Source organism: Gavialis gangeticus, unplaced genomic scaffold, assembly GCF_001723915.1.
Source record: "Gavialis gangeticus isolate Ggan-Ray unplaced genomic scaffold, GavGan_comp1, whole genome shotgun sequence".
Classification (NCBI taxonomy): Eukaryota; Metazoa; Chordata; order Crocodylia; family Gavialidae; genus Gavialis; species Gavialis gangeticus.
In genome coordinates, this window is record NW_017728963.1 from 254,880 (window position 1) to 269,308 (window position 14,429).

The following is a 14,429-nucleotide window of genomic DNA, read 5'->3' on the forward strand; positions in this document are numbered from 1 at the left end:
CTTGGAGCAGGCGCTGGCAGCACTGGGAGGATGCTGCATCCACTCCAAATTTCGCCACTTTTCCACTCCCAGCACCACCGTCACCAGCCGCCCAGAGCAGCCTGGGGTCAACAACCCGCCTCCACCTGTGCACTGGGAAGTCGGGGCTGTGCTGGACAGCTGGTGGTGATGACTGTGCTGAGAGCGGAGCAGTGGCGAAATCTGGGGTATCCTCCCAGTGCCACCGGCACTCACTCCAAGCCCTGCCCCCACCAAGAAGAGCCTCACACAGCCACAGCTGCAGCCCGCCCCACCCCACCCCACCCAGCACAGATCTGGGGGCACCCCCGCCCCGTCATACCCTCCCAGAGTGCAAGCAGCAGTGGGAGCCACACCTCCATGAGCTGCGGCTCCACACCCCTCCCCCGCCACCCGAGCAGTGCCTGCCCCTACCCCCCACTTGCATCTGTGCCCTTCACGCCCCTCCCCCCTCCCCTTCCACCACACTGGGGGCAGCTGTATCAGAAAAATCAGATCAGTATGGGCCGATATGCCTCCTTATAAATCAACTATCAGTATCAGCCCCAAAGCTCACAGGGGATGCCCCATCCGAGAGGTCTGGGCAGGAGGGTGCAAACGCTGTTCCATGTGGAGTAAAGCAAAGTGATCAGTATCTCTATTGGTGCACTCCTACTTCTGTGTCTACTTGCTTCTGAGGAAGCCAGAAGTCAAATAACTCTGGTGTAGTAGTTGTGCTTCTGCTACCACTTCATTTTGTTCCCAGGAGCAATTTGCTCAGCGCAAGCTGGCTCTGCCCCCAAGTGGCCTGGCACTGTAACAGCACCTGCTTTGGGCAGTCAGTTTGGGGGAACTAAAGGCAAGGTAGACTTGCATCCTAATGACTTACTTAGGTATCATATAGACATGTGGTTTCTTCTGGGAGAGTTGCTGCTCTCCCAGGAGATACCATGAGTGTACAGATGTTCAAGCTTGTTCTCCCAGAGTAAAAATGGCCATTCCAGGAGAAAAATAACCTGGGTAGCAACCAGGGTTAAACCACTCCTAGGAGAATGTCTCCTGAGCGCGCAAATGTCTACACAGAGATCCACAAGTTTTCATAAGCTGGGGCTGATTTCATCAGATGCTGTGACAGGACCACAGGAAGCAGAACTTCTGAACAGAAAGCAGTGATCAGAATTCAAAGGGTAGGGAAGGAAAGGGGAAGGAGAAAGGAAGAAGAACTGACTGTAGAGTAAATATTGCAGGTCAAATCCATGATAAATTAATCCACAGTATGCGTGTCCACACCTGTGGATGGAGCCCTCTGCCCTGGTCCCTATTCTCAGCACAAATGTATTGCCCAGCAGAGCCCGTAAGTGTAGCACCAGAATTAGGTTTTGTCTCCTCCTATCTCTAATCCTAATCCCAGATGAGTCCTGCCCCTGTCAACAGCCCTTCTTCCTACCCCAATACCCACCTGGACATGGAGGCATTCATTGCCAGGGCAGGGTAGGGATGCCGGAACCCCCCAGCAGGGATGGAGTACACCGGCTGTCCTTGCCTACAAACAAACACAAGGTCCCATGACATAAAGAGGACAGGCTCCCCTCTGCTTCCATCGCAAAGGTGTGTCTTTCACAGCATCTCAACTAAACCAGAGCTATGTGCCTATCATGCTTGGACTGTCAGCACTTTGGGGCAAAGGCTGCCTTTACGTTGTGGGTTTATACAGTGCCTAGCATGACAACATCCTGGTCCAGGACTGAGGCTCCTGTGTGCTCAATCATACATAAATAAGCTACTATTATAATTAGCAGCGACAATTCAAACAGAAATTCAGACTCATCACTATGTCTGAGCAATACCAGTCTTCCATCTCATGAGTCACTCCCTGGGAAAGGCACAAATCTTTCTAGTAAATCCATTGAGTATTTGGAATGAAAACCAACTAAAGAAGTGGGCTTATCAAGAAACTTGGTCCTTTTTTGACTTCATGGTCTGAACCCAGGACACTTCCCAGATATCCTACAGAGCTAAGGCTCAGGGAACAAAATGTGGTAAGGCATGGCAATGCAGCCAGGTGCCTCACATGACCCTCTTCTGTCTGGCAGCCACACAATAAAGAGGAATATTACAAAATCCTAGGGTGCCTTTAAGTATCAGTGTATTATGGCCCAGAAATGGAAGTGCACAGAACGAGATGGCAAAATCTACCAAGGATGTGGTTCTTTTAGATGATGGATTCTGGAGGGGGCTGTGGGGAAGCTCACAGGGGATGCCCCATCCAAGAGGTCTGGGCAGGAGGGTGCAAATGCTGTTCCATGTGGAGTAAGGCAAGGTGATGTACTTTACAAGGAAAATGGAATGCAAGTTCTGGGGGTTGGAACTGACTCGACTTGGGCCTTGGCTTCACTGTGAGCAACAACAAGAAGCTCTGCTCCTTGTGCGGTCGTGGTCTGAAACGCCACTGGGCACTGGGTGGGTCTGGAACAGGATGAGCTATGCTAGCCTCAGAGAAACCAGTGGTGTCGCCTCCTCCAGGTACTTACTGTGGCACAAGCCAGCCCAGCGGGTGAGGGATCTGTCCCACGGCCCCTGGTGACAGCGGGTAGTAAGGAGACAGCTCTGAAGGGTGAGGTGGCCGTGGGATTCCTGTGCCAGAATGGGGGTGAAAAAAAGAAGCAGTCATTAATCACAGCCCCAGCAATCTTCAGTGCCCCTTTGAGAAGGCTCATAGCCTTCCCCAAGACATGGCCTCTGTATCTGTGCTTTAATCAGGAGTACGTGAAGCCTTTGCAGAGAGTTCAAGATTTCTTTTTGGTGCTCTGATGATTTCAACTTTGTAGAGACCCCCCGGGACAATGCTGAAGGCATTCCCACCCCAGGGACCACCCAAGCCTGAAACATGCCAGGAAGACAGGCAAGAGCCCCTGCACAACTGGGGATCCTACTGTCTTCGAGCCCAGCTCAGCTGACAGGGCTGTCTCCCTACTCGGCACCAAAAGACCTTCTCCCAAGGTCTGGGCTGGTATATCCAGCCCAATGCTCCCTTCCCCGTCACCACAGGCAGAACTGTCCCTCCCAGTGCTTAGGTTCAGGGAACTGTGAGGAGGTCTGGATTCAAGAGCTGAGGCTGGAGCAGCACTAAAGTAATGAGCAACCATCCTTGAAGGGCTTCTCCTATCCCTGCTAGTGGCACCTTAGTTAGCTCCCCTTTCTCTCACACCCTGGGCCTGGGGTCTGGTCAGAGACTCTTCTCCCCCACCTGCCATATGCACAGGCTGGCAGCTGTGCCAACCTGGGCTCACCTGTCTTTGGATCGATCTCTGGTGAGAGGTGGGCAGGTGGAGAGCCTGGGGAGAAGCGGTCATTGCTGTAAGTGAGAAGCGGCGTCAGTGGGTGGACATGGTGTGGGTGCTGGACGACAGGCACCTTGTTCGACTGTGGGAGAGATAGGAGGGGGAGTCATTTGGTGCTTGAAGGAACCAAAGCCCCCAGAGGAGGGACCTGAGGGCACCAGGGCCAGGGAAAACTCACAGGCACCTGAAGCATTAGAATGGGGGTATTCAAATGCACCCATGTCCCATGCTCAGAAGCCACTTTCTTGCCTTAGCACAGAGACCGGAGGGGTAAGTGACTGGTTGGACAGCCAGGGGTACCTGTAAGAGGTAGCCACATGCAAACAGTCCCCCACCCACGCTGAGCAGGACAGGCTGGAGCAGGACCAAGCATCCAAGTACTCACCAAGTGTGCGGGCGATGGTGACCGGCTATCCTTCAGTGTCGCGCCAGCCGGGACGTCGAGCAGTGGCCACTTCATCTGCAGGTACTGCAAGAGACCCAGACACTAGCAGGGTGGCACCACCAACTCCGGGAAGGCAAGGGGGCACCCCTCGGCCCCACTGCTCTCCCCCAGAGCTTCTTAGTTCTTGTTACCATGCCCATATAGGAAGGTGTGTGCCCCCAGCTCAGGTCACTGGTGTCCAGAATACAAGCATCAGCAGTTGGCTAGGGACCCCCAGGCTGCTGGGGAAGTGTTGCAGGGTCTCACACATGAGGAGCAGGCACTGAGGGAAGTGGGAGGGAGAATACATGCATCTCCACCCAGGGGCTACCCTCCACAAATGGGCAGTGGCCTCAGCAAAACCATCCCCTCATGGGACATGTGAATTCAGACATGGGGGCTGCTCTTAGCTGCATGCCCCTCTTCCTTAACTGACCACCACCCACTCACTGCCACCTTGTGCCTGCCATAAGCTGTTGTCCAGCACCCCCTGGCAGATCATGGCAGAGAGACAGCAGACCACAGCCACGCTGCTGCTGCCCCAAGAGCTAGCCATCCCCACAGCTGGAAGTCAGCCTGCAAATTCACCCCCATCGTGTCACCAGCACGGCAGAACCTTTCCACGGCCACTGCACTGTACAGAGAGGGTCTGGCACAGACACCTGGTTTCTCCTGTTTTATTGCCTTTTACAGCCTGAGGTAACTTTGTGCAGCTTTGATCCTGACCAGTCCTCCCCCTCCTTCTCTGGCACAGGGCTCAATGCCCTGACCTGCTCCAAGAGAACCTTCTCTAAGCTTGAAGAGAACAGCACCAAGGCCTCTGGCTCACTCACCCACCTCCCAACCCTCCTCTCCATTTGCAGGGTCCCCAGAGGGTGATGGCAATGACACTCTGGTTCTCTGTGTCCTTCAAGGGACAATTTCTAGCTTTGCCGGCCCCAGACTCCCAGCTGCAATCTGCCCCCATCCCACCAGCATCATGAATTTGGCTTCAACACAGTGATGATCTTTTTGGATACGCTTCTGCAGCCTGGTCTCTGCTCCATGCATTCTAGGTTTAAGGCTGGAGTAAGGCCCTCTTTTCTTCCCAGGCAGAAGGGCTACAAACTTGTACAAAGAGCACTGGGGCAGGGAAGGAAGGGTAAAAATCCTGATGCATTCATGTGATTCCAGCACCAGGGGTTTTAAAAGGAAGCAAATACCGAGAGACATGCACTAAAAGGAGGAGAGTGGCACTGAGTCCCTAAAGGCCCAGGGCTTGTAGTGGGGTCCCAGAATTGTCCCTGCAGGGTGTTGCTCCTCCAGCTGTGAACAATCACCCAGTTCCCTTGGCAAAAGCACAGCAATGAACCAAAGCCCTATCCGGGATCCCTTCCAAGCCCCGGCACTGAGCACTGCCTGCTGAGCGGCTCCCAAGGGCTGACAGCTGCTGACACTCCAGGGTGGCGGGTGTCCAGCTGTTCAGGGCCAGCCCTGCCAGGAGGCACCAACTGCCATGCGGCAAGCACTCGAAGGGTGAGGGGGCCAGGGTGAACCAGGATCCATATACCTCTTGCAGCACACCTCCGTATGGCACTGGGGCCATGGCCTTGCCCTCCTCTGCCAAAGATGCCACCTGCTCTCTGTACAGAGACTTCTCCTCTTCCTCCCCCTCCCACTCTTTTCTTTTGGTGGCCTCCAACCTCACAGCAATATGTTTCCCTCTTCCTGCAAGCTCATACCCTTAATTTCAGCCATGTGATGCCCAGAGAGACCTGGGCCCATTACCCCTGCCCTGGGTCTAGTCTGTCTGTGGCAGCCAGCACTGTGAGGGGGACAGTGTGGGTGCTGGGATGGAGCATGTGAACGGGCTGCAGGAGCTGGGAGCCTGTTAGGAATCAATGGATAGCACAGACATGCGTGTAGACAGGGTTAGGCCAGCCAGACCCAAATGGGAGTGGAAGTCCACCCTCTCTGCCATTTCCTGATGCCCGTCCAAGAAGCCCTACTACCATCCCAGAGTTTGCCCCCATAGCATGGCCAACCCCCTCCATCCACTCAGCTTGCCAGCACTCATCAGTGTCTTGCAATGTCAAAGCTGGTGGCAGTGCTGTGTGTGGGGACATGGTAAGACCAGGGCTAACCTGCCAGAGCCATATGGTGAGCATTGCTCTAGGGTCACTGTGAAACAAAGCGAGGGGACATGGGGGGCTTGTCTCACTTATCTGAGCTGTAACATGGAAGAAGTGGGGCTCTGGGGTGGGAGGACAACACAGAGGAGCTGAATGCTGGTGCCTAGCAGCGGTTGTGCTCATGCTCCACCCCAGCCAAAAGGGCACTCCTCCTCTCAGGCTGGACCTGACAAACCTCAGCTTTTCCTATCCTTCAATCACTTCTTCCACCCTTCCAGCTGCGAACATAATTCAGCTGAAAGAAGAAAACACGAGCCATAATAGAGAATGGTTTGAGAATATTTCCTTAGATGCCCCAAAAGCCACACGCAGGTCAGAGGGACCTGAAATAGATTGCATTACACCAAGAAGGAAATGGATAGCAAAGGTATAAATCACTAGCTAAGTATCATAGAAAATTAGCCAATGAAATTCAACAGACAGAGAGGAGCAGGCTAGGAACAGGAGTGTATCGGGACAAAGGAACTCAAATAACGTTTTGCTAGCTGGAATGGGAGAACCGTCCACAGGGCAGAGAAGACAGAAGCATCCACTCAATATTTCTGTCCATGCTCAGGAGAAAGTCAGAGAACAGGTCCCTGTCACACAGCAATGGTGAAACCAACCGTGCTACTAAGGGGCAAGGGAGCGGGGAACATCAAACAGCTACAGAAGTTAGACATTTATAAATCAGACCCAAGTGCTTTCCATGAGGAAAGCACTCTCCAGGCCACGAATGCTGATGCTCAGCAAGTCTTGGAAGACTGGAGAAGCTCCAGAGGAGTAGGAGAAAGCTTGCGTTGTACCCCAGGTCCACGGGAGGGTCTGGGTAATTGTGCGTCTCTGTCGGGCTGCCCTGGATCTTCAGTAGAATCATAGCACAGATGACAGAGAACTTGATGTACCCAGGGACAGTGTCTACACAGGGTCTGAAGGTATGACCAACCCATGCAGAGGGACTGCCTTGCTTTTGAAGATGCTGTTGTATAACGGAAGTGAAGAACAGAACAAATTTCAGACCTAACCTGACATGCGCTGTGCACCTGCCCCTGGCACTGCCCAGCCCCACAAGGCTTGGGTAATACTGCTTTACATGTCTTCTGCGCTATGTGTGTGCCTCACTGCCCTGTGTATTGGGATACAGGCTAACAAAATAAAGGCTCTTTGCACTTCCCACTGTGTAGGGATGGACCAGCGTCAATGCCAGACCATGGGGAGGGAACGTGGCGCGTGAAATGCCAGGGCTTGGGAATGCGGAGTGGATGAGCTGCAGCTGTGCGCTGGAATTTCCCTAATGCACAACTCCCTCTGATGCAAAACAGCTGGGAGGAAATCCCAGCATGCCTTGTGCAGAGGCGGGGCAACCAAGGAGCAAAAAAACAGATTAACCGTTCAATTCCTGCACAGGAAACCATTTCTGCATGTGTGCATGTGCACGTGTGCTCTATACCTTTCTTCCCAGGGTAAGAATTGCTGCTAGCGTGGAAGACAGCTCCAGCAGATTCCACCTCAGGACAGCAAAGACAGTCTCAGGCTACCCCATCACATGAGGAAGAACAGCAGCTTTGCCCATTAATCCAACTGTATCTCCTTAAAGAGTCCCATCTCACCTAGAAGGGGCATAAGGCTCTGCCCTTGATCCTGGCCACACCCTTGGATGGGCAGCATCAGGCCTGGACACTGGATTCTCAGACATGAATGCTGCTCTTAACCTTGTCCAAGATACCACATCTTGAGACCTACGGGCTCTTTTTAGCTCTTCAAGGCTCTGCCTTTGGTCTCATGTAGCATCCAAGAAGTAAATTTGGCCAGCTGGCTGCTGCGGAGACTGTTAAGAGTCCAAAGGCATCTTGCATTGTCCACCCCATCCTCTCGGGGTGATGGAGAAGAGAAGGCCTAGCTGGAAATTTTCCCTTGAAACTTTGTTTTGACCAAAACACAACACTGGTTTTCAAAGAAATGAAATTTCTAGGAGCAAAAAGATTGATTGGAATGATAATTTGCCACACAAAAAAAAACCCTTCAAAAAACACTTCAGAAATTTCAGGGCTGTGACATTCCATTTTCAACTTGGTTTTATCCTTCCTTTCCTCACTATATTTACCTAAACTTGCCACAGGTCGGCAGTGGGACCTAATACACACTTTGCCCATGGACCCACACATTGTGAAGTGAATACTTGGGTACTAGGACTCCTGTTCCAGGTACAGGACTGAGATGGAGAGGGCAGAACTCCCACCAGGGTCCAAATGACTCGCATCTACATTGTATTCCCACCTGGGCTCAAGTAGAAGGGGAAGAGTCCCGATCAAGGCTTGTCGAGGAGAGGAAGCAATCATTCCTATCCTTTCAACCTTAAAAGAGGAACCATGTTATATTGGAGGGAAGAGAAACCCAATTAATAACTACAAATAACTGTGTGGAGGAAGCAAGGGGAGGGTGCTGAGTGGGCTCGAGTCTCCTATGGTGTGACAACCTCCTATTCCAGGGGACGTGTACACATTGAGTCCAGACAAAGGGAAGCTTTGCAAAAGAGCTCACAGCACCCCCCCAGCAGTGCTGTGCACCCCTGGAAGGAGCTGCTGGCTCACCCCCGTGTGAGGCTGCATTTCCATTTCTGCCCCGGAGCTGAAAGCCAAACATTTCCAAGCCTGCAGAGAGCTCCCTGCCAAGAGGAAAGCTTTGGAATCTGGGCGGTTCAGGCTTTTTTGTCTCAGAGAGGAGGAGGAGGAGGAGGAGGAGGAGGAGGAGTTGGATGGGGTCCTGTGCATTCAGCAGTGGCGGGGAAAGGAAATGGGGCCTGTGTATGTTTGCGAAGGAACAGGAAGAGCGCTTATCTCATTCCCAGGACGCATAAACAAGCCGAAGGAACTGCCTGGCCTGAAGCAAGTGCCGCATGCGCCAGCTTTCCCCACCCTTCCCAGCTCCAAGGGGAGCCAACCAGTGCAGGGCGACTGTGACAGGGAAGTGGAAGCTGGACCCTCGCTTAGCTGCAGGTAGCGGCCATCTGCGAGCCAAGAGCAGACGGGTGTCTGGAGAAGCCAGGGCAGCATGCCATGCACTTAGGAAGGGAAAGGACCACAGACTCCATGCAACAGAATGACAACAAAAGCAAAGCCCCGGGCAATCTTAGTTAGGTGTGGATGTACCAGGAGGCCCAGGGTCCTGCTAGCAAAATGTTTCAAGGTAGAGCAGACCTTAGCTTCCGGCCACTTACCCAGGGATAAGACAGACTTGCAGAAGTTACCCTGGAGTAGCTGACAAATAGCAACTGCTCCCCAACCCCTTAACTCACTAGTACCTGGCTCTCTGTGCATACTTGGATGTAGGTGTTGCCCAGGTAGAGATGGCAGGTACAGGAGAAATGGAGCTATTGATGGGGAGTTGTGAAAGGGCCCCCAATCTTGCAACTAGCCTCAGTCTGAAACAGCCTGAACCTGTTGCCACTGTACTTGGGGACAAGTGGGTTACAAAGCCTAGCATGCTGTGGGTGATGGTGAGAGGCTGTGATTTCTCTGTGGGCTGGGGTCTGTGGATGCTGCCTAAGGGATGGGTCTGCCCCATTATCAGTTTATAACTAGTAAAAGCTGCCTGAAAGTAGGCCCCTGCAAGGTACCTGGTCCCTGCCACAGTGCAAGACGCCCCCGATGTCTTTGAAAGCCAGACATGACCAGCTCCCTCCACCCCTATCATTCCCCTGTTATAACTGACTGGCATCGCCCAGGGACGGAGCAGGGGGCTGGGTCTGGCGTGGCCGCAGCAAAGGCTCGTTCACATGCTGCAAGGAGGGGCACTTTGTGCATACCCTAGACACAGTAGGGTATGCACAACCTACGGTCTGACCCTACCTCACCTCTCACAGGCTCCACCTTTGCATGCAGGATCTCTGACATTGATTTACAAGGTTGTTTTGCTCCCAATGGGAGGGAGCAGATGCCTGTAGACCCAAGAGGCCTTGCCCCCCAGCACCAGACTTTGTGGGGAAAGAAAGACAGGACTTTGGGGAGCAAAGGCTGAGCCCCATGGGTTGACTCGGGGCTGGGAATTTGAAACCAGAGCCCATCTTGCAAAAGGCCTAAAAAAGGCCAACTGTGAAGGAGGCAGGGAGCCAGGGTCGTCATCTGTACCAGGAGTATGCGTGGTATGCGGTCGGCCCCGTGACCCCGTGCGAGCTCCAGTGGCGACCTACAGTACACTCCGCGCTCTCAGTACAGTAGAAAGCCGCTTCCTAAAGTGCCGCTTTGATGTGCTCTCCAAACCCCGAGATCAAAGCGGCCAGGCTGGCGTGGGGAAGTCCCTGCGTCTGGCGGCTGTACAGCTCCAATCTGTTTCAAAACACTGGAGCTCTCCCGGACTGCCGAGTCATTTCTCAGAGGCAAGTGCACGGCGCCTGGCTCGCTGGGACACGAGGCCGCGTGCCCCAATGGCCATCCAGCGTCCCATGGGCTACAGAGCCCTTCAGCTCAAAAAAGGCATGCGGGACACTCTTCCCTATGCAACACGCCCGACCTGGGCATTTTCCAGCTGGTTTATTTATTACTACACACGCGCGCGCGCGCGCGGACACCCTCCCCTTCCCCCAGCCCCCTCCGATCAACAAAGGGGGCTTTCTCATCAGTAAGTGGAGACACGGCTGGGGGAAAAGGGGGCGGGGGAAGACATGGCGCTTCCAAGAGAGATGGATAAAAGCCGATTCTCATGTGAATCGTTTCGGGTGGGGGGCGGGGGAGGAAACCCTTTCTAAATATACAAAAAGGGGGTGAGAGCTAATGGTTCGGCGGTAAAGTGGAAAAAACAACCCCGTGTCCCTCGCACAAACGCTCACTGTACAGAGCCCCGCACAGAAAAACAAGGTAATGGCATATTGAAGCCATAAAAGTTTCAAACTGGTTACATTCCAGAGAGATTAGAACAGGCTCCGGTCGCTTGTTACCACCCCTTGCGCTCCCCTCCCCAAAAAAGGGAGGGAGGGAAGAGGGGGAATGAATAGGACTTTAACCACTTCCCTGCCGCTGGCTGCTGAAACCGCACACACAGTACAATGCACCCTGCTGTCTGTCCATTAACCTCCCATTTGCCAGACAGCTTCCCCTCCGCTGGGGATTAACACCCACCCATTCAGCCCAGCAACCCCAAGCGGGAACAATGGGACGCAGAGAGCCACGGACACTGGAGAGCCAGAGGCTGCCAGGAGGGTGCTGTTCTCCCCTCTGCACTAGGGGAGGAGGAGAGAACGCCACTGCCTTTGCTAATGCCCAAGTAGGGATTTTAATGACCGGATTTCCTGCGTCTTCCACATGCAGCAACAGAGAGGACCTTATCCCCACACAACACACTGGACATGCTTGTACCGTGCCACCAGCTACAGTGAGCTACAGCAATGCCAAGAACCTCACTTCTGTCCCCCCGAGGGTCTTGGGGCTGACTGCAGCAGTCTTCCTTCGGGACCAAGTACAGTCGCCCCAACTCCAGCAGAGCGCTCTGCAGCAGCGCCCATTCTGCCCGAGCAGAGCTGGCTCTCCTCCGTCCCTCCAACAATCACTTGAACTCATGGTCAACTCCATTACACACCCAACTTTTGTTCCAAGGCAGCCTCCATTAGGGGCCAACTGCCTCATATTGAGGTTTCTGATTCTCCAGTGCATTAACAATGGCAGGAATACTCACTGCTTTCACTGCCAAGTTACAACAAGGTGCATTTCTTTCCTGGGCACTGATAAGTTGGAAGAACCATCCTGGCCTGAATATGTGCTCCCCCTATGGGGCTGACTTCTTATCCTATCTTTCTATCATCATACTTGTTTCCCTAGCTGTTGGGGTAGGGTTTCTGTTAGGGTTTTGTCTCCGATAAAAGCAAGCTTCAGACTTCACTTCTGAATGCAAGGGTGGTTTAAATTACACTATCTAACCTTTGGAGTATTTGTGGGAGAAATGTCTTTTTGGAAAAGTGGGCTTCATGGCACAGAAGCGTATCTAACACCTTCTCTTATAATGGCTAATCTAAAGGTCCAGGATGAATCTAAGGCCCAGTCAGCTGTAAGATCATAGTACATACAGACATTTAAGAGTCCAGAGAACATCACTCAGTCATTCCTGTTTGTAATCTAAAACCAAGTAGGTGTGCTGTAACAAATATTTGGGGAGTGGGGATTGGATGCCTTTCTAAAAAATGAAGTAACAGTGAATCCATCGCATCCCTAGGTGAGTGGTTCCAATGTTTTGCACAAAATTGACACTATTTCCTATTTGGATTGGTCTGGCCTCAGCTTCCAGCTCCTGGATCACTGAATAAGGCACTCCCTGGCTTTGGGAATCTTTTCACTGCATAGGTACTTTTAGACTGTGATCCAGTTTGCCTTTTATTGAAAGGAAGGTTGACAATTGTGGCCCTCCAGCCCCTACCTGTTGGGCAGAATTTTCAGGCCTCTGATGACTCTCTAAACTCTCTCCAACTTGCCTCAAGCGCTGATGCAGTATCCCCACAGCGGCGCTACGCAGATATAATGGAATCTCCTTATTCCTGCATCACACGCCAGAGCCCCATGCTCCATAGCATCATGTTCCTGTTGAAGCGTCCCCATGAGACAGCCCTCTATTCAGGAAGTGTGGCCTAGATCACCCTGCATGTGCCCTGTTAAACTACATAATGGCTTTCTGGTTTGAGCAAACTAAAAAAGCCAGAATATTCCACAGTGACCGTGTCTTCGGTCATTACTGTCCAATCCCTCTATGTAACCTGCAAACCTAACTGGATCTAATTCTCACACGTTCTTCCAGATCATGAAGAAAGGTCATGAACAGCATTCAGCCAAAAACTGGGTTTCTTAAAAACCCTCTTTCACTGCAAGATAACTCCCTATTAACAATGGCATGCTATGCAATTAGCCTGTACTAACAGCCTTGCAGAGTTTCAGGAATGCACTCTTTCTTTCCTGGGTTTTCACTTCCTTTGACAGATTCTGAGCCACTCCACCTCTTTAGTTTCAGCTGCTGGAAGTTTTTGCAGAGCTCTTGTATTGTTAGTGGGTGCCTGGAGGGCTTGGATGGTCCTTCTCTATTGTCTTGCTAAGAACATCTATCCACAAGGCTTAGGGCTTGAATGCTTTTGTGTAGATCTGTGAAGTGTTCTGCTCAGATTTCCTCTTCCTGGACAAGCAGCTTTCTTTGCATTGTTATTGCTTTGTATGACAGTCACTCCACAGAGAACCTAATCAGATCAGAGCCCTGTTGTACCAGACAAGGGACAAACCCATGGACAGAGACAGTCCCTGGACCCCATCCTGGCTTGCCTGCAGTTGTTGGCATCTACTTAGGCTTCACCACATGGAATGACTGGCTCTCCTGGGGATATAGCTCCTTAGCACCCCATGCGTCTCCACATTCCTGATAAAGGGGGTTTCACAGTTGACACTGGAGAAATCCCCCCTCTTGCAATCCCCTGCCCTACAGTTCCCTACTTCCTGCTCCCATTTTTGAAGTTGCAGTCACCTCCCTCATTGGTATATAGTTAAGGACCATTTTGTTGCCCTGCTCAGGCATCTGCTTGGTATCATTTGTGGCTTGGCCAATCCATTTGTCTATGGACACTTCAGTCCAGTTTTCTGTCTAGGCTTCCGTGTTTTTTCTTTGCATTCTTTGGTCTGTACCATCTCCCCGGGGGTTGCTGAGATTTTTGTGGCGTGCAGTGTTTCACAATTCATTTGGAGAAGTACGAGGCAGTCGCAGGAGGATGCTACATGACTACAGACAGACATCTTGCTGCTAGGGCCATCTCATGGTGGATCCTCTCAAACTAGTTACCCACAGGATCCTTCCTGGCCCTGAGCTCAGCACCAGGAGGATTGACATCAAAAGGGGAAAAAAGGAAGTAGTAGTAAAAGCACTAATCAAAGCACTGAACCTGTGCAAGAAACCTGAATCCTCCCCAAAGTCCATTCCAGGCATGCACATAGGCCATTAAGGAACCCCTAGGCTTCTGCTCCTGGCTTTGTCCATGCTCCTTCTCTACATCAAAATAGCTCAAGTGGCTTAAAATACCTTCTTGGCCAAAAGCTGGCTTTCTCTGCTCTCTGACACGCATCCAAGCTGCCGCACTCAACCTCTAGCTCCTTCCAGAGCTGAATTTCTATAGCAGGCTCCACCAGCAACTGGAGGTACTGAGCTAAGGCTCAACTTTAAGTGCAACAAACCCAAGAGGGAAAAGGATGGTTGCAAGGGTGCTCTATACTCATTCTCTGGCCACTTCTAGGCACTACTGCCCTTCACAGAACAGAACAAAATCATCTCTTTGCAATTGGGGAAGTTCTTTAAGAAAATTATCCAGGTGCACATCTGCGAGGGGCAAGCATGGGAGTGTATGCTTAGGGGCAACCAACATGGGTTCATTAGAGGCAGGTCCTGTCAAACCAACCTGGTGGCCTTCTATGACCAGGTCACAAAATCCTTGGACGCAGGTGTTGCAGTGGACATAGTCTTTCTGGACTTTAGGAAGGCCTTCCACACTGTCTCTCACCCCAT

The 14,429-nt window shown here is 52.1% G+C and overlaps 1 protein-coding gene across 1 annotated transcript in view; it reads right to left on the minus strand.

The window, feature by feature from the left end:
* TCF7L1 (transcription factor 7 like 1) overlaps window positions 1-6,205 on the minus strand; it is a 13,160-nt gene extending 6,955 nt beyond the window's left edge. The window contains exons 1-4 of the mRNA XM_019501378.1: window positions 3,724-6,205; window positions 3,288-3,420; window positions 2,529-2,631; window positions 1,457-1,540 (exon numbers count right to left, since the gene is read on the minus strand). Of these exons, the coding sequence (XP_019356923.1) occupies window positions 1,457-1,540; window positions 2,529-2,631; window positions 3,288-3,420; window positions 3,724-3,798 (395 nt within the window). The 5' untranslated portion in view covers window positions 3,799-6,205. The remainder of the gene's footprint in view (window positions 1-1,456; window positions 1,541-2,528; window positions 2,632-3,287; window positions 3,421-3,723) is intronic.
* Between the last annotated feature and the right edge of the window lie 8,224 nt (window positions 6,206-14,429).